Below are 20,063 nucleotides of genomic sequence, written 5' to 3'. Positions count from 1 at the left end.
ACTTGATCAGTAAATTAATTTAGCAACTTCTTAGGTACCAGTGCAAGCCAATAGAAAAGCTGCTTTTAGAGAAAAGTTTTCATTAAGTGGAAAGACAGCCTGGCATTTGTTCAAAATCTTTTCAATTAAACCTGGGAAACTGAAGCCACTCATAAGAAAATATACCAAAATGCATTTGCCTTCAAGTTTCTACAGAAGTGAAGAAGGTGGTAAACATGGCAGCTCTGGGAATGCCTCAAAGCCCTCCCTTCCTAAGACATGGGAAAATAATAACCTAGTAGATTAATCATGGTTACATTAAATAAAACAGTGGTAAATGAGACTCTAGCCCTTTGTAGAGCAGTTAAGTACAAGTTGGAGCCCACATTACTGTAAATTATTAATGAGCTTAAATAGCAGGAGGTTACAAACACCATCATTGCTTTTGGCCAAGTGCTGAAATGTTACCATATTTTAGAATGTTTTTCTCTTTGATCACATCTGCTTCACTGGCAGGGACTTCAGATTCTCTCCTGTCACAGTGATAATGGTCTGACTATTGTGTTTAATTTCCAAATCCAGCACTGTGGTGCTGCCGAAGGGCCTCAGGGTGGCCCAATGCCAGGACCAGAGACTCTGACTACATTTTGTCGTTTCTGTCTGTGATCCAAGGCCTACACACACACACCAGCCTCCACTGCTGCTATGGAAACATGGCTCTGATTAAGTTTGACATTACTAACTGTCTACTGTGTGCTGGGAACCCTCTAGAAGTGAGATCATGGCCTATTTATTCTTTGGTCTTTCACATCACAGCACCTGTGTGGTGGTGCTGGTTTGTTGTGCCTACTAAACCAGTAACTATTTGATTTGTTAAAAAAAAACTGCATAAAAGTAGCCAAAAGCAAAAAATTTCATCAGAGTATGCAGATATACCCTTAGCAGAAAGATGAGTAATTGCAGGGGTCAGGTGTTGGTGCACTGGGTTGAGCACACATATTATAAAGCACAAGGACCAAGGTTTGAGTCCCTAATTCCCACCTGCAGGGGGAAAGCTTTGCTAGCAGGGCTGCAGGTGTCTGTCTCTCTCCCTTCCCTCTTGACTTCTAGCTATCTCTATCCTAAAAGTAAAGATAATTAAAAAAAATTTAAAAAAGAATCACTACAAAAAATATGAGAAATTACACTTAAGTGATAACTCTTTTCTCTTTAAAATTTTTAATTATGTTTATTTATTTATTGGATAGAGACAGCCAGAAATCAAGAGGGAAGGGGAGATAGAGAGGACAAGAGGCAGAGAGACACCTGCAGCACTGCTTCACCGCTCATGAAATTTTCCCCTGCAGGTAGGGACCGGGGACTCGAACCTGGGTCCTTATGCATTGTAACATGTGCACTCAACCAGGTGCACCACCATCCGGTCCCCCGATAACTCTTTTCTTAATCATTATTTCCCCAACAGAATTGAAAAAAATATCAACATAACCATGACCTTCTAGACAGAACCTTCAAAATGAGTAGCTCCAGCCAATCAGTTCCATACACACATCTCTACATGTCTAATATTTGTATGTCTGTCTATGATAGGCATAGAAGTTCAGGCAAAATCTGGGATGGAACTTAATTTTTGCAATCTATCATTGACAATAAACAAGTCGCATGAAAAAATACTCTGGGCCAGGCAGTGGCACAGCTAGTAGAGTGCACATATTAGCATGTGCAAAGACTGGGGTTCAAGCCCCTGCTCCCTTCTTCAGGGGAGAAACTTCCTGAGTGTGAAGTAGTGTTGCAGATGCCACCCTCTCTTTCTCTATTTCCATCTCCTCCTTTCTTCTTAATTTTTGTCTCTCTCAACAAGATAAAGAAAAAAAGCAAAGAAAAACTTTAAACTTTTCCAACTACTTAAGGGGAAGTCAATGAAAAGGCAAAACTAAAAGCTAACAAGAAAAGTTCATGCCTTACAGGTAATGTTGAAGACAACAACACAAAACAAACAAACAAACAAACAAAAAACCCCAGAGAGATGATGTACAGAAAATGAGAAAGGGTGGAGTCTTGGGTGAAATTAGGAGGCGCTGATTTTTCAGTTGTCTCCTTTTAGATCCAACAGATGTGGAAGGAAAAAACCCACAGTATTACAGCAGGGACTGTTGTGTATGGGTGTGGGATGTGTGTGCGTGCCTGGGCTAGGTAATCAGGAATCAAAAAGTTAGATCTCCATATCTGACAGGATATAGAAACTTCAAGAGCTGCTTTGAGCTTTTAACCTGTCTGAAACTGTCTGAAACTGTTTTGTCCACCTGTAAATAAAGAGGTTCTACTAGAGCCGTTAGATGCTGTCTGTTGATGTCTTTGATCTGATTCTGACCGGCCAGCTGGGGGCTTTGAACTTCCATTCTCTATGTGGAGATGTCAGCCTATTGGTTGCTCTCTACTTGTATGTGAATTTTTGGAAACTTGATAAATTTAGGTTTACACAATGCTTTGTGTACCTTGGAATGAAGTTACTATCTCACGCTACAAATAGATCTTTCCAAAGTGTGAAAAAGATTTGACTTGATAGCAAACTATCTTCCTACTGGATCCAGGTCTTCAGCTTATATTTGCACAACATTTTGGATGAAGTAAGAGGAGATTTTGCTCAATTTAAATAATTTTCTCGGGCTCCTGTGTTTCTCAGAGTGTGATATGGAAGGGGAGAAGACCTGAATGTTTGTTTGTGTTGTTTCCCCCCCCCATTTTTTCCCTTCCTTAGGTTATTCCAGGCTCAGAATACTTATGCAAGGCTGACAGTATCGTTGCCACAGTGTTCCCTCCCCCTGCCTCATTTTATTTTACTCTGTATTCACTTAAATTTGTATTTCAGTTTTCTCATCGCTTCCCGTAACCTTCCTCTCTCTCTCTGCAGTATTTATTCTGGGTAAGGGCTGAAAAATCTGGACTGCAGTTCTGCTATCACTTTTGGTTACTGAAGACAGAAGGATAGGAAGACGGGCCCCAAGTCCCTCATTTTCTCTACCTCCGCCTGCACCCTGTTGCTGGACTCTTTATTTGTCTCTTTGATTTGAGAGTATAAGACAAGTACACTCAGGTGAAAACCAAACAGTGTCATTCTCACTGTCATTGTGTGAGCCACCATAACAAACATGTCACCACAGAGAAACATCTAAAAGCACGATTCAAACATTTGGATCGATTATTCAGACTTTTCCTTGTATCCAGAGCAGCACTGCATACATTGCCTCTCTTGTAGTCTCAGACTGAAGCCAGGAGGAAAGAGTTAGAATGTAGTTGTGCTTTCCTCACACTCTCCATCACTCTGTTATTCCGTATGTAAAATTTCCAAACAGTTCAACAGATTGTTGGCTTTTCTACACCTCCCAAACCTTCTTTTTCAAGTACTGTAAACAGAGTGGGGGAAATCCAGAGGACACTTCCGTTCTAGAACACAGTCTTGCTCAACTTTTTTTTTTTTAATAGACTCACAGTCACTTTTCAACCTTTTTCTTAATATATATAGTGACAGTCATAAAGCACCATCACTGGCCCAAGCCCCAGTGGCCTTTTAATCAGTAGCTTCAATATAAAAATAGCAAGTTAAATCGAATAGTTCACCTATAATGAAAACCCTAACCCAAGATCATTTCCCTGCCTCCAGCTGGGCAATAATGGATGCAAATGTTGTGTGTGGATAAGAGACCAGCATGGAACTCGTGGTGAGATACAAACAAGCCTTTCTTTCAAGTAAGCATGGAAAGTCCCCATCTTCAAAAGTCATGTCCAGCAGGACTGTAATTCGTCACAACAGCCCTGTGACATCGGGGGAGGGGGGGTGGTGGTGGTTCTCATCTGCCCTCGGGGATGTTTGAAAAACTAAGGAATGAACACACAGAATAACGTCTATATGTTTAAAGATACACAGCACGATTGGATTATATTCACTTGTGTGGGATGTTATGGCAAGAAGCAAGGGAGGGTTGGCTCATTACCCAGTACACTTACTGACGATATCACGACTCCCTTCTGTCCCTGCTAGAACATCACTTGCTACAGATTGTTTTGTGTCGGTCCACACGTCAGCAAGTGCTAACCGCCTTGGAGAGTCCAACTCTGGGCTGTGTCATTCAGAGGAAAGTGAGAAAGAGGGGCTCACACAAATGTGACTGGCATAATAAGATTGACGTATGCCATCACATTTATGTATGCCTTTAAACACACTTTGCTTTCAACTTTTGAGACTCTTTTTTAAAAATCTGCCAAAATTTCCTTTTAAGCATATGAAGTCTGGGCCAGCTCAGAAGATAAATTTTATTTTAAAAGATTTATTTATCCAAAGAGAGGGAGTGAGAGAACTCTGTTCCAACATAGGTGATGCCAGTGATGGAACCTGGTTATACTTTCACGACCCGCACTTCCCTGCAGAACCACCTCTCTGAGCTCCAGAAGATAAATATCATTATTAGCATGCCATTACTAAGAGAGGGGGTACTTTTATTTTTTGCTACAAATATGTAAGCTGTGGATTTATCTTTCATTTGGCCGTATTCCAACATTTCCATCACAATTTCACTTTATTGTTTCCTTCTGTAGCTACTTCCCTTTACTTGATGTACTACTTCATAGAAAATGCTTTCCATATTGCTAGCTTCTTTTACATTTTTTCCTTTTCTCCTCTTGTCTTCTAAATTAACATATTTCCCCACCAGGGTTATCGCTGAGGCTCAGTGCCAACTATCTCCACTGTTTCCAGAGGCCATTGTTTTTTCCTCTCCATCCCTTTTCCCTTCTTTTTCTTTCCTTTCCTTCTCTTAATGTTGACTTACAAAATTATGAGCTAACAGGGGTTTAATTCTGCACCGTTCTCACCACCAGAGTTCTGTGTGCCCATTCCCTCTACTGGAAACTGCAGTAGTTCACCCAAAGTTATAAATATGGGGTGACTATTATTTCTATAAGTATCTATATTTATATATGTTGGCCCATTTTTAAAATATAGTTCTGCCTTCTCTTCCTTTCTAAATTACTCCTTTTTTCTTCCTTTACCAGAGCACTGCTCAGTTCTCGTTTATGGTTTATGGCAGTGCTGGGGATTGAACTTGGGACCTTTGGTGCCTCAGGCATGGAAGTCTTTTTTGTGTACATATTATATTATCTTCCCAGTTGCTTCCCACCTTTTTTTCCTTTCTGTTATGATGCAAGGTGAGTGGGGCAGGGAGGAGAGAAAGAAGGAGAGACACCTGCAGCACTACTATGCTGTTTGTGAAGCTTCCTCCTGTAGCTGGGGACTTGAGCCCAGTTTGTAGAGCATGCTAACATGTGCACTCTATCAGGTACACCACCGCCTGGCTCCTAAATTAACTACTGAAATTACTGTAAGTGTCACATCTAGTGTATCTTCGTAATATATTATAGCTGGTGTTTGGTCTGTTTATAGCAGTTGGACATTCACTAAGGATGTGCTGTTTGTACATGTTCTCTCAGAAAAATTCAGCTACAGTGAAATGATCCTTATTATAAAGCAATCTCTTCTTCCTTCTTTCCATTCATTGAATAAATACTTGAATGTCCACTGTGTGTCAGGCTCATAGCTCATCCCATGCACAAAGCTGGAGCAGGGCTTGGCTTACTCCTTCTCTTTAGATGAAAACATAAATCTTTAAAATAACTTTAAAAAAATGAAAAAATAAAAATGTCCCTTCTGCCAAGGAACAGTGACTGAGAAGATGTTTTCTGTCTCAGGATATGGCTAGTTTTTCAAGTTGATCTATTGTCCTGATAGCCTCTGTTCTGTTTTCTCCTCCTTTTCCTGTTTTGGCAAACTCCAGATTCCGTCTCTAAACCAGATTTTCCTATCAGCATCTTCTCCCTAGTGTTGCTCTCTGCAAATCCACAGAGGAATGAAATTAGCAGTCAGAGCTGGCACATCCAGTCTCATCTTGGAAGTAAGAAATCCTCCCTTTGTGATCTGTGCATTGTTTCTCAGAGAGCAATCACACATATCAGCTGGAAATCGCCTTTCAGTGTGACTGAACAGAACATTTTAAACAGTGTATTTTCTGAAATGTCTGGTGGAGGCTTTGTGGTTCTGCCATTTACAGAGAAAAGAACATCCACAACTGTGAGTATTAGCCTTTCCTATCTCAAAGGAAACCATGCCCACTTATCCACAGGAACACATTTGAAGACCCTCAGTGGATAGTACTACCCCTTTAAATACCATTTTCCCTCCACAACACACACCTATGATAAAGTGTAATTCATAAATCAGCAATGGTAAGGGAATAGCAACAATGGCAATACTTTTTAAATTTTAAAAATATATTTTTACTTATTATTGAATAGAGACATAGAGAAATTAAGAGGAGGGGGGAGACAGCAGAGGGTAGGAGATGGGAAGAGAGACAGAGACACCTGAAGCCCTGCTTCACCACTTGTTAAGCTCCCCCCACCCTGGGTGGGGACAAGGGGCTTGAACCTGAATCCTTGTGCACTGTAATGTCTTCACTTAACCAGGTGTGCCATCACCTGGCCCATATAGAGTAGAAATTTTAACAACATACCACATCAAAAGTTAGTGGACAGGCCAGGCGGTGGCGCACCTAGTTGAGTGTACATGTTACAGTGCACAAGGGCCAGGGTTCAACACCCCAGTCCCTAACTGCAGGGGGAAAGCTTTGCAAGTGGTGAAGCAGTGTTGCAGGTGTCTCTCTCCCTCTGTCATCCTCTTCCCTCTTGATATCTGGCTGTCTCTACCCAGTAAATAAAGATAATAAAGTTTTTTTTTTTCCCCAGCTTCAATCCACTGCACCACCATAAGCATGAACTGAATACTACTCTGGTATGAATAAATAAATAAATAAAATTAACTTATGAGAATGTGATCCCTGGATCCCTGTCTCAAAATATGTCTTTAAAAAGGATTTTTTTTTTTCAGGGGGGGGGTTTATCTCACTTAACAGGAAGGACATATACCAGATGATCTCACTTACATGTGGAACTTACTTATATATGTCCTTATAAGGACAGAAAGGGAAAACGGAAAGTGAAACCTGGACTGGGTGGGGTGCACCCAGTTTTTTGCACTAAAGCAAAAGACTCTCGGGAAGGAGGGGAAAGGAAAGAGATAGTGAAGGCCTCAGGGTTCTGGTGCACAATGGTGGAAAAGGACCCAGGCTAGGGGTGAGAGTTCTACAAACACCTATCATGGGGTGATAAAAATTGTACCCATATGCCAACAACTATACTGTAAACTATTAACTCTCCAATAATTTTTTTTTTTTTAAAAAGATTTGTTAATTAGAAAGAGAGAGACAGACACACGTCACAACTTCAGTATGGCACATACGATGCCAAGGACTGAACACAGGACCTCACATACACAAGCCTGGAGCTCCATCACTGAGCCACATCCCCTCTCAAGTTATCTTACTTTATGCAGCATATCTGGACCTCAGCTGACCTTGCGTAGCTGAAAATACAGATAGTGCAACTATAGCTGGGAGGAGAGGCAAGTATATTTTCTCCCATTAGAATCAGGCAGCGAACCAGAGATTCCAGATTGGATTTTCCCCTTTTTGCCTCTACTCTTCCTAATTTCTTTTAAGTCTAGAAAAAAAAAAAAGGATGTTATAAAGAAAAAAGGATATACTTGGACAGAGCTTGTCCCAAAGAAGAGCAGGCAAGATGTTATGTGGATCGTGTTGGGGGAAGTAGCTTTCATACTTGTCTCTGTTTTGCACTGACATTTTCCTAGCTAGCAAGCTAAACAGCTCCTTCCTACCCATCTGCTGTGTGGGTATCAATGCCCAACGCTTGTATATGTGGGTGAGATTCTCTGGCTGAGGGTTAGGGAATACAGGATCTTTGAGTTTCCTTTTGAAAGTACCTTCACACTGTCTCTTTTGATCCTTTAACAACTGTGTGAAATCAGGACAGGATAGGGAAAGTTTGATCTATTCTGTACATAGAGCTCTATCATATGTTCACAAACATGCATATGTCATGCTCATGTCATAATGTTACTATATTTTCCAAATAGTATTATTGAAATCATATTTTAGGAACGAGGATACAGATAAGTGAACATTTAGATATGTTCTGATTTTTTCCCATATGGTTGATTGTTTAAAAAAAAAGGAGAGAAATTAAGAAAACAATCCAATTATAATTACATGGAAAAGAAGAAAATACCTGGACATAAATTCAAACAAGGTGATGATCTGTTCACTAAGGCAATGGCCTGCTCTAAGTATTGTTCTCTCTCTTCATTTTAAGTAAACATTCTTCAGTGATAAGTGAAGCAATGTTAGGTTGTTATCTATATTAATGTGAAACACCAAAATCTGTTTACTAAAAAAATACATAGTGAGATAAAGTTGTTTCTCATATATAATTCAGTATTTCATCTGATTCTTAAGTATCCCTACCCCTACACTAGGAAGCAATCACTCCTGAACACGAAAGGAAGAAAACATAGTACTCTTTCTTTTGGCCTCCAGGGTTATTGCTGGGGCTCGATGCCTGCACCACAAATCCACTGCTTCTGGAGACCATTTTTTCCCCCTTTTGTTGCCCTTGTTGTTTTATCATTGTTGTGGTTGTTGCTGTTGTTGGATAGGACAGAGAGAAATCGAGAGAGGAGGGGAAGACAGAAAGAGGGAGAGAAAGATAGACACCTGCAGACCTGCTTCACTGCTTGTGAAGCAACTCCCCTGGTGGGGAGCCAGGGGCTCAAACCGGGATCCTTAAGCCGGGGTCCTTGCGCTTCGCGCCACATGCGCTTAAGCCGACTACCACCCGACTCTCAAACACAGTACTCTTAACTATTAGTAAAATAAGAATCATTTGCCAGTCAGGTTATTTGGGATTGTGATAAATATATATTTTTAAAATTTCCCAGGGAAGAATTTATTTTCAATCATGAATAATAATGAGAAAAACATTTCCAAGCAGTTGGGTTGTATTATGAGCCATCTCAATGGCTCGGTGGATGGGTATCAAACTGAGGCTCTGTGGTTAGGTGCTCCACTGAGTGAGGCAGATGGCAGATGAGGGTGAACAGATGAGCACTAGGCCTGCCACTCTGGAAAGACACATTTGGAGTACTGCATAGCTACCATCAACAAACATGTACATACTCTGAGCTTTCGTCCAAAGACGTTGACTTTTCCTTGGGCTTGCTCTTTTCGGAATCTCCATTCCACCAAATTCTGACCATTTTCACCTGGAAGAGTCATGTTTCTTTTGGCAACTGTTGGGTTGGCTGTGCCAGCCAGAACATGAGGCTCTGTTTGGTAGTGTGAATCCAGGCCACTGGCATAGATAATTCTCAGGGAACCATCGTAACCAATCTGGTAGCTGTTTCTTAACTGATCTGAAACACGGAGCAGAAAACAATAGACATCAATTAAATAACGAGGTAGGCGCTGCAGTTAGAAGTGATAGGAATTTCTAAAATGCTCACTGAACTCCTTGAACTCCACTTACAAGGAAATAAAGAGACCATCCGGATTCTGGATGTCCTTTTAGAGAGCAATAAAACAACTTTGAATTTTTGGCATTTTGTGCTGAAATAGATTTGACTGAATATTAAAGGTAAACTTCAGGGGACATTAAAGTCTCCCAGTTTAATAGATTTCTTTTTCTTATTTTCATGAAGAAATGAGGGTTCAGCCTCCATGGAATGCACAGTAGATGTTTTATAATAGACCAATGTTCTTTTAGTAGGCCAGTGTGTTATCTCCAAAGTCTCTTTAGAAATTTCTCTTCTTTTCTACCAATCTCTATATCCTTTTTCAGACATCTTTTAGAAAGATTTAATGACTGTATCTCTGTTTTTGTTTTATTTATTTATTTTTCTAATTTTTTAAAATTATCTTTATTTATTGGATAGAGATAGCCAGAAACCCAGAAAGTAGGGGGAGATAGAGAGGGGAAGAGAAAGAGAGACACCGGCAGACTTGCTTTACCACTCGCAAAGCTTTCCCCCTTCAGGTGGGGTCTGGGGCTCGAACCTGGGTCCTTGCATATTGTAACATGTGCGCTCAACCAGGCGCACCACCACCGACCTCCATAACTGTATCTTTGTATTATCATTAAAAATAAGTTAATGTTTCCTGTGAAACTGACTTTAAAAAAGGGAAGCATCTTATATTTTGTACCTCAAACTCTCTTATATTGTAGGCTACTGCCTCAATTAAAAAGTTTTGAATACCATGGGACCATTTGGGGAAGAAGCAAAATTTGATTTTGGGAGTGACTTTTTTTTTTTTTTTGTGGCAGTATCACAGAAAATTTGAAAAATGACGATATGGCTTGAAGAAAGATTTACAAGTTTTAGCTACTAGTAAAGGTAACTTGTTAGGGGTTGGGTTGTGATGCACCTAGTTAAGTGCTCATGTTACCACACTCAAGGGCCCAGGTTTGAACACTGTTCTCCATCTGCAGGAGGAAGCATCATGATTGGTGAAGCAAGTACTACAACTATCTTTCTCCCTCTTTATCTCTTCCTCCCACCCTCAATTTCTCTCTATCTCATAATGAAGAAAAAAAAGGAAAAATGGCTGTAGGACTGGTGGGTTCATCATGCAGCCATCAAGCCCCAGCAATAATGCTTATGGCAGTAAAAAGTAAATGAAATAAAGGTAACCTGCCATAGTTGATACAGAGCAAATGAAAGAAGTTTAATATGCACTCAGAAATTATTCTTACTAGTATGCCCTCACTCTTGAAAACAGAGTTTTTGAAGATTCCTTCTAAAAGGAGTATGGTAGGATGCTCCTATATAGAGAGGTATTGACTATCTATATCTATAGATTCAATGGAAAAAACAAAAACATGAGTTTCATTTACTGTACAGATGGTCACTTGAAATTCTGAATGAAACAAGTCATTTCTTTACATGGGAGAAGAAGTTATTCTATTTCTAGGTCAAACTAATTTTACATATATGATTTTAAGATATACATATATATATATACACACACATATATATATATATATATACATTTATATATATAGATATTCCACAGACACTAGATATTTTTCTTTTTTAAAAAATTATTTATTTACTTTTTGTTGCCCTTGTTTTTATTGTTGTTGTTATTACTGTTGTTGTTATTGATGTCATCATTGTTGGATAGGACAGAGAGAAATGGAGAGAGGAGGGGAAGACAGAAAGATGGACACCTGAAGACCTGCTTCACCGCCTGTGAAGCGACTCCCCTGCAGGTGGGGAGCCGGGGGCTCGAATGGGGATCGGGTGCTTAACCCGCTGCCTGACTCCCACTAGATATTTTTCATCAGTGTCTCTAGAGGTTTTTAATGTTCACCTTTCCTTTTCTGGTTCATCTTAGAGGCTGAGGGTGGCGACATTCTATTTAGGTGCTAGTGGTGTTTTTTCAATTACCCGTTTAAAATTATGCTTTTACCTTGAACCATGGTGTAAAAAGAATCGATTGAGGACAAATTGGAAGTGATGCTGACATCTTCTTCTCGGCTGGATGACTCGAGGTCCACGGTGATGGCCTTGTCCATATCCCCATGAAGGTTGGTGACCACTCCCGTTGGGAAGGTGACATTTGTCAGCCGGCCTTCACTGTCGTAGCTACAGAAAAGAGGCATGAATTCGGCATTAGACAGCAAGCTGCAGGTTCTTGTTCCTTATGAAGATAACATGCAGCAATATCAGCTGCCTGAATTTGGAGGAATATTTGTCTTTGTGCATGGGCTCTGCAGAGTGAGGACTTCAAACATCCTTTGAAGTAATCAAAAGCCTGTTTAACATAGAAAAACCTCACCGGTGCAAGTCAGAGTAAACAGAATAGCTCTCCATCTCAGCATATTATTCCTTGAAGTGTGACCAAAAGCCTCCTGCACATCTAATTTGCTGTTTCAAAGGGAAAAGGTTAGCTGATGTGCATTTCCTTAGTATTCCACCTTATTTTCTACAAAGTAGATTTTATTCAAGATTATATCCATTTTAAAGTTTTAACAACTTAGGACCTCTATGGCAGTGAAATACGAAAAAAAAGAATACATATATCTTTGCAAGTCAGTATGTTTATAGATACACACACACACACACACACACACACACACACACACACGTATATACATCTCCATACAAATATTCTTTCAGTATCTTGAGATAGCTTCAACAAATTAAAAAAATAAAACCCATTTAAAGATGTTCTTATTTCTTCAGGACTGACACAGTTGTGAATGGTAAGCTGTGACTTAAATAGTGTTGGTGGTAATAAATCTTGTCTGTCCTGAACTGCAGGAATTGATACCTGGAAGGATGACTTACTGTGTTTCTTACTCTTACTGAAATTACTTATCACGCTTCCAGTAATGAGATGCAATATTTCCTCGCCCTTAATGATTACTTCCTACTTCATTGTTTACTCTTTTTTTAGCACATAACAGATGCCACTTAAATCTTAGAATATATTTGTAAAAGCTAGCCTATGGTCATGAATATTTATTGATTTACACATTTTCTTTAAACTGATTATCACTTTCCATTAATTAACACAATTTCCCTAAAGAACTGATTCGTGGGATGATAAGGTGGCTCACTTGGGAGTGTACCTGCTTTGCCATGCAGGAGACCCAGGTTCAAGTCCAGCTCCTACCACACTGGGGGAAGTTTGGTGGTGTAGTATTTTTCCTTTTCTATTTATCTTTCTACCTGAAAAGTTGGTCCAGAATAGTGAAGACCCACTGACAATAACAACAGCAAAAACTGATTTTTAAAAAATATTTATTTATTTCCTTTTTGTTGCCCTTGTTTTTTTTTTTATTGTTGATGTTGTCGCTGTTGGATAGGACAGAGAGAAATGGAGAGAGGAGGGGAAGACAGAGAGGGGGAGAGAAAGAGAGACACTTGCAGATCTGCTTCACCGCCTGTGAAGCAACTCCCCTGCAGGTGGGGAACTGGGGGCTCGAACCGGGATCCTCACCCTGGGCCTTGCGCTTTGCGCCACGTGCACTTAAACCACTGCGCTACTGCCCGACTCCCAAAAATTGATTTTGGGAGTGACTTATTTGTGGCAGTATCACAGAAAATTTGAAAAAAAAAGGAAATTTGGCTTGAAAGAAAATTCTGGATTGAAAGCACAAGATTTCCTTGGGACAGCAATATATTTAGAATTGGATTTCACACTGAGACAAAGTCAGCCTCACTAATGTAAGGCTTAAGGGGAATGAAGGCTCAAACCATGTCCTACTTAGATAAGTCTAGATGAACTGGGGAGATAGAATAATGGTTATACAAAAAGATTTTCATGTGGGGCGCACCAAAAGCACCAAGTTCAATCTCCAGCACCACCATAAGCCAGAGCTGAGCAGTGCTCTGGAAAAAAAAAATCAGTAAATCAATCCAGATGCAAGGCTTTAGAGAAAATATTTTATTAGTGAAAAACAAGTGTTATTAAGGGGGGGGGCAAAACCAGCAGAGAGGGTAATACTGACAGGTATAAGCATGGGCTCCAAGGGAACAATATGTAGGAAAAAGTACTTTAGTCATAATCTGAAAAAAAAAGAACGTAAGACTTAGAGTGTAAAGTGTTCACTTTGAAAGATGTGCTTAGTTACTGGGAGATGTTAGGTGAAATACACCACACTTCCATGTGGTGAGGTCTGGGTTTAAATTGGGGTATGCACATGGCAAATGTGCACACTATCGAAGCAAGTTAGTTATTTTGGTGGCTCCAAGAGTTAAAAGGGCCCTGAATTGTGAAAGAAAAAAGAGGTTGCACTCCAAATATCCCTGACTGTGAAGGCAAGGGGTATGGTGACCTGAGACATGGCCTTTGTTAGTCATCAAGGATGGACATCAAAGGTCTATTACACCTGACCCCCAAGTTCTGAGAACAGGTTAATGCGGGAAAGAAAGGCATGTATAGATAGTACCAAGATAGGAGATATGTTTTTGTCTAACTCATTATACTTGGCTTTTTATTTTATTTATTTATTTACTATTGGATAGAGACAGAGAGAAATTGAGAGGGGAGGGGGAGATAGAGAGACATCTACAGCCTGGCTTCACCATTTGTGAAGCTTTTCCTCTGCAGGTGGGGACCAGGGGCTTGAAACCAGGTCCTTATACACTGTAATGTGTGCACTTAACCAGGTGTGCCGCCACCACCTGGCCCCACTTGTTATACTTTGTATAAGCTCTATAAATATCTGCTGGAACTTCTCTTCATGTGCATACACACTATAATACTTCTACACTAGGATCCAGTCTTTGGACCTGATCTCTCAGAACAATCTGAGGACTATTCTTGGGTACAAGTCCTTCATAGGTTTGACTACAAAGCTGGAGTCTAAAAAAAAAAATTAAATAAATAAACCACCTCATCTAAAATTCCATGTTAATTCTGCTTTTCAGTTAAACTAGGTAACTGAAATAGAGAAGATTCAGCAGGATTATGTCATGGTGGAAACAAGACAAAAAAAAAAAAAGAATAAGAAAAAGACCATGTCTGCTCTGGGCTCAGGAATGAGCTGACTCCACTAGTTCAGTGGGGACATTATCATTCAAGGTTTGACTGACTCGGTTTGACAACTAACCAAGCTGCTTCGCTAGCGGCAAGAAGGGGCACTCAGGAGACAGAGAGACAGAGAGAAAAGAAAGAAAGAAAGAAAGAAAGAACACTAAATGTAATCATTGTTTGCACTCAGAATACAGAACTGAAGAAAAATAAAAGGTCAATCTGTCTCCTCCTCATCTACCCAGATGCCCCTGGCAGACTAAAGCATAAATGAAAGAAATCTAGCATGTTTTTATTGCTGTCATTGCTTCTTGGAAGAAATTATTGCGCTTGAAGAAATAAACATGTATAGGTCTATTTATATAGCAAAGCCAAGCTACAGAGTTATGGACAAAACTAGCCTAAAACTGGGCACTCTAAAACTGGGCAGGATAGTTCATTTTTCACCATATAAATTGAAGAACATATTACTGTGTTTTGGATAAACGAACAGCCTGATGAAATACTGCCTTTTGGGATAGTAAGACGGAACTCGAGGTAACTATGCTTAGGGAAGTAAGTCATGAAGAGACTGGCAATTATGGTCGCCCGTCCTCTCTCCCTCCCTCCCTCCCTCCCTCCCTGCTCTCTTTCTATTCACAGAGACAGAGAAGGTACAGAGGCAAAGAGAGGGAATGAGATCACAGTACTAAGCACCAAAGTCACCTTCAATGGGACTGATTATCAGCCTGAGTCACGGTCCTATTGAATTATTTCACTAGCCCAATTCTTTTTTTTTTGTTTGTTTTGTTTTTATCAAGAGATTATCATCCTTTGAAATGAGTCTAATGAAAATTCAATATTACATTGGTTTCCCCACTTAACAGATGAAAACCGTGAGAGTAAGATGTGGTTAGATGATCTGATCAGGCTATCCCCGCATCTTCTTATAACTGGAACTTCCATGGCCTAGTCCATAACTGTTCAAAATCTCAGCACCGGGTATAAAGTGGACAGTTATAGTTCTCTTTATATATTTTTTTCATTTTTATTTGTGACTACTACTAAGATTGTAAGATTACAGGGTATAGTTCCATACTGTACCCTCCACCAAAGTTCTGTGCCCCCGTCCTCCCCATAGTTCTCGCACGGTCTCAGAATGTAGTTCTCTTTAGCTAGTGCCACCTACAAGCTATTTGCTAATTTGTTCTTGCTGCCATCACTCTTCTGCCCCTTTGTGGCCCTTTTGCTGGTTTATGTCTTTGAGCTATACTCAGTCTAAAACAGAGTCACCTTTCTCCTGCAGACAGTCATTCCTTCAACCTCTGTCTTTGCACCGTCAGCAGCTTCTTGCACAGAAGCCCCCACATACCACCTGGGGCTCAAAAGGCTGAGTGTCTGGGTGGTCACCTACTAGCCTTTGGTTCTTTGGGAAACAGAATGCAAGTTGTTTTTGCCAGTAACACAGCTAGAAGGACATACAGTTCCGTTGGCATTTTAGTGGCCAGTTTCACTTCATTTTAGTGGCCAGTTTTAGCTTCAGAGGCTCTGAACCTGTGTTTGTGGTGGTGAAGCTGAGTTCAAGGTTAGTGACTGCAGTGCCAAGAAACTTGAGGTAGGCAAGCCAGGAAAGGCATTAGGGTTTCAGGGTTCTCAGAGCTTCACCTAACAGTTTTTCAATAAGCTTTGCATGTAAGCTATAATGCTGGGAAATTGTTCCTGTAAAGAGCATAGGACATCCAATGGTGGGGGGTGAGGTAGGGGGGGGATGGAGTCCCACATGAGGGAAGTTAACTATTGAAAATGAGGCTCCCACGCTCACTGGCCTACGGGGGGGGGGGGGGGATCAGGGATCAACAGTAGTGTTAAAAAATTGAAAAAGATTACCTCTTACATCCACCCTTCCATGAAGAAAAAACATTTAAACATGTCAAAGATAGGAAAATACTTCATTTGAGGATTAGAGGAAGTTCTTTAAGAGGAAGAAGTAATTTCATGTAAATATTTCACATCATCCCCAGGAGGGGAACTCAGAGTCATAGGGTAGGCCCACTTCTAGCCTTCTGAGAGTTCTCCATACTGCTCTCCACAAACAGCCATCCAAAGAGTTTTATGCACACCTATGTTTATGGCACAATGTGTAATAGCCTAAACTTAGAAGCAACCTAGGTGTCCAACAACAGATTATGGCTAAGGAAGTGTGGTACTTATACTTAATGGAATACTGATGAAGACACCTCCACCTCATCTTGGACACAGCTTGGAGTAATCATGGTAAGTGAGATAAGCCAGAAAGAGAAGGGATACTCTCTCTGAAGGGCAAAACTGAAGAAACAAGAACAGAAAAAGGAAACATAAAGTAAAGCTTGGACTGGTTTGGTGTATTGCACCTGCACCCAAACAAAGGACTCTGGGGAAGCAGGACAAGGAGAGGGGTGGGGGGTAGCTTTCTGGTTCTGGTACACAGTGATGGACCTAATATGGGGATGAGGGTGTTTTGCAGACACCTATTATGGTGAGATGAGAAACTGTACCCATGTGCCAACAATTACACAATAACAAAATATAGAAAAATTATGTCAGGGCATCCTTATCTTCTTTTCAATGTTAAATTTCTTTTTCAGACTAGCAACTCTGTCCATAGAAATAAAAAACAAGCTGAGTGACAGACTTGGAAATGACCAGGACTGTGGAGTGAGAGAAACACTAGTTGTACTGTTACAATTATTTTGTATATATGCCCCCAGGGTTATTGCTGGGGCTCAGTACCTGCACAATGGCAAATCCTCTGCTATCAGCAGTCATTTCCCCCTTTTCCTTTCTATTTATTTTACAGGACAGACAGAAACTGAGAGGGGCAGGAGAGATAGAGAGGGAGAGAGAAAAAGAGACATTTGCAGGTCTGCTGTACTACTAGTGAAGCTTCCCCTTGCCGGTGGGGGATGGGAGCTTGAACCTGGGTTTTTGCATGCCACCACCTGGCCCCAACACTAGTGGTTTAAAAAAGGAATTTCAGGTACTTTCAGGAAGAGCATGTCAACTTTACCTTGGCAAGAGTAGAAAAAACGAGGCAGCAGTAAATGTCTAGTTAGCCTCTGTAATACTTTTACCCTAGGTACTAAAGAGGTCTTCCCATCAAATAGTTGCCTGTGGACATTCTCTCTGCTTATGTGCAACTTTGTGGCTCTACTTATTGTCACTTGGCCTTAGTGGTGAACTAGTTCTGCCCAGCACATATATTTGAGATGGACTTTTCTTTTATTAGCATTCTGAATTTACAATGCAATAGGCTTTAGGGAATTTAACTAGAACATCAACTTTGTGCTTTCTATTCCCCTCTTCTAGTCTTCACTTCATGGTTTCAAATTCATAACACAGCACATTCTTCTTGATCCCGACTAACCCCTTGTCACAAAGGACTTTCACAGAAAAGACTTCTCCCTCTGGCTCTTAATGACCTTCTGCTCTTTCCTTGATGTGAAGCCCTTAGCTGATGTTTATCTATTTGTTCATCTTTAATTTTGATTGCACTTTTTTTTTTGCCTAGACTTGCTGTTTGAGTCTTTGCGTGTGTGTGTGTGTGTGTGTGTGTGTGTGTGTGTGTGTGTTAGTCTTCAATATCTTTTTGAGTTTTCTAAGCAGTGGGATTGCTAAGAAATGTCCCCCAAAGAGTCTCTGGCAGCTCAGCCATTCTCAGCTCAAGATGTTTATGCTGATGCAAAATATTCTTTCTCTCTCCTGCTCACAGACAGACTTTATGCTCTCAACTCTTCATTCTTCCTTCTCAAGGGCTTTTAGATATTTCTCTTCCTATAGCGGCTCTATATTTAAAGTTTGGCCATTTGCAAGGGAAAAGACCAGGTGAAACATAAAATAAACCCCTGCTCTATGAGGAAGGCATAGAGGATATCAGCAAATCTGAGGATGTTAACTGGGTAGTTGGAAGGGGGAAAACATGGCTTGTGGGTTTTTGCCTGAGAGTGGAAGGAATTGGCAATTTGGTGGCGGGTGAGGAGTGCCTGCACTTATTTTGGGGAGATGCAAAATTGCACTTCTGAGACAACAATAGTCTTGCAAGATGACATTTTCTCAATAAAAACAAATCCAAAACCAAGACTGGCCCCTGCCCAGACTCTCTGATACCAAAAGTCTTCTGGAACATCACCACTGTAATATTCCTTTTCTTAAACATCTTTAGTGGATTGTGAACTGAGAGAAGAATCGACCAGTTCAGACTGCTTCCAACACGAGGTCAACAGACACTTGATACTGCAAATTCATTCAAGTGCAAACACTTTGCAGTTCAGCAAAAAGGCTCCTTAAAATTGAACAACAGGATTTTTTTTTTTTTGCCTCCAGGATTATCACTGGGGCTCAGTGCCTGCACTATGAATCTACTGCTTCCGGACGCCATTTTTTCCCCATTTTGTTGCTATCATTGCTGTTATTGTTGCCACTGATGTTGTTGTTGGATAGGCTAGAGAGAAGAGGAGAGACAGAGAAGGGGACAGAAAGATAGACACCTGCAGATCTGCTTCACCGCTTGTGAAGAACAAGCAGGGGGCTTGAACCAGGATCCCTACACCGGTCCTTGTGCTTTGTGCCATGTGCGCTTAACACACTGTGCTACTGCCTGGCCCTGAACAACAGGATTTGTATTGTCTTCTGTGCTTGTCCATCACATGGCTTCTTTAATCAAATGTTGTTGTTTGTTTTTTAATTACCTTGTGTTTTTGAAGAAAGATAGCTAAATCATCTTTAGCAGGGTTTTAGAGAAACAAACAAGTCAGAGAAGACAGGCCATTTAGAGGAGTTATCTGTTATATTTCCTAGGGACAATGAACTGACCTGTCTCCAAGATGAGACAGTCATGGGTATTTACTGACATGGTGTTGACAAGGCTGCTCTCTCAAACCTGTGTTCTCTTGACTTGCAGAAGAGTAACTGAGAACTAGCTGAATGTATGTCTGGTCACTAACTGTTTTCTCTAGTTACTACGCAGCTTGTTCAAAGGGAGAAAGGCAGGAGATGTTGGTTTCGGCCTATTCTGGTCACTAAGGTCTCTGAAGTTTAGCTAGGACTGGCTTTTCCCAGTCTGCCCTACACTTAAAATTTGGTCTTTCACAAGGGAAAAGGGCCATCCCAGAATAAGCTTACTCTGAGAACTCTTTGTTCTCAGACCTGAATCACTTAAGACTTATCAAAATGTCTTCCTCTCACTCCTTCCACCGAGTGATTCCTCCTCTATTTTAGGAGAATTTTTTCCTCTCACCCGTCAGAGTTCCCTAGGTTCAAATTTCCTACCATAGTTGAAACAATTAACACAAAAACAAAAATATCCTCAATTTTGCCATCTGTGATGGCAATGATTTTCACTCCCCATGCTAATTTAGAACAACTACTCTGTCACTGTGGTAAAGTAGAACAGAATTATCAATCCAATCACAGAAGAAACACATGTAGAAGCCATTCATTCCCCCATCTCACCCCTGATGAAGGCCATGGAAGTATACAAACAGCAAAACCTAAACCAACAAATAAAAAACAAACCCAGTTTCAACTTTGAAAAGTGGACTGAGTTAGAATCCTACCTGCAGAAATGTG

General features: G+C 40.6%; 1 protein-coding gene across 5 annotated transcripts in view; it reads right to left on the bottom strand.

Annotated features, from left to right (window-relative positions):
• Positions 1–20,063, bottom strand: part of TENM3 (teneurin transmembrane protein 3) — a 1,349,345-nt gene that overhangs the window by 11,321 nt on the left and 1,317,961 nt on the right. For all 5 annotated transcript variants that reach the window (XM_060184664.1, XM_060184667.1, XM_060184671.1 and 2 more), the window contains 2 exons: positions 11,409–11,584; positions 9,117–9,352 (listed from right to left, as the gene is read on the bottom strand). In XM_060184664.1, coding sequence (XP_060040647.1) covers positions 9,117–9,352; positions 11,409–11,584 — 412 coding nt within the window. The remainder of the gene's footprint in view (positions 1–9,116; positions 9,353–11,408; positions 11,585–20,063) is intronic.

The sequence above is a fragment of the Erinaceus europaeus genome, chromosome 2 (assembly GCF_950295315.1).
Source record: "Erinaceus europaeus chromosome 2, mEriEur2.1, whole genome shotgun sequence".
In the NCBI taxonomy this organism is placed as follows: domain Eukaryota; kingdom Metazoa; phylum Chordata; class Mammalia; order Eulipotyphla; family Erinaceidae; genus Erinaceus; species Erinaceus europaeus.
The sequence above is the reverse complement of the archived record's forward strand: the minus strand, read 5'-3'. Positions and strand labels throughout refer to the sequence as shown.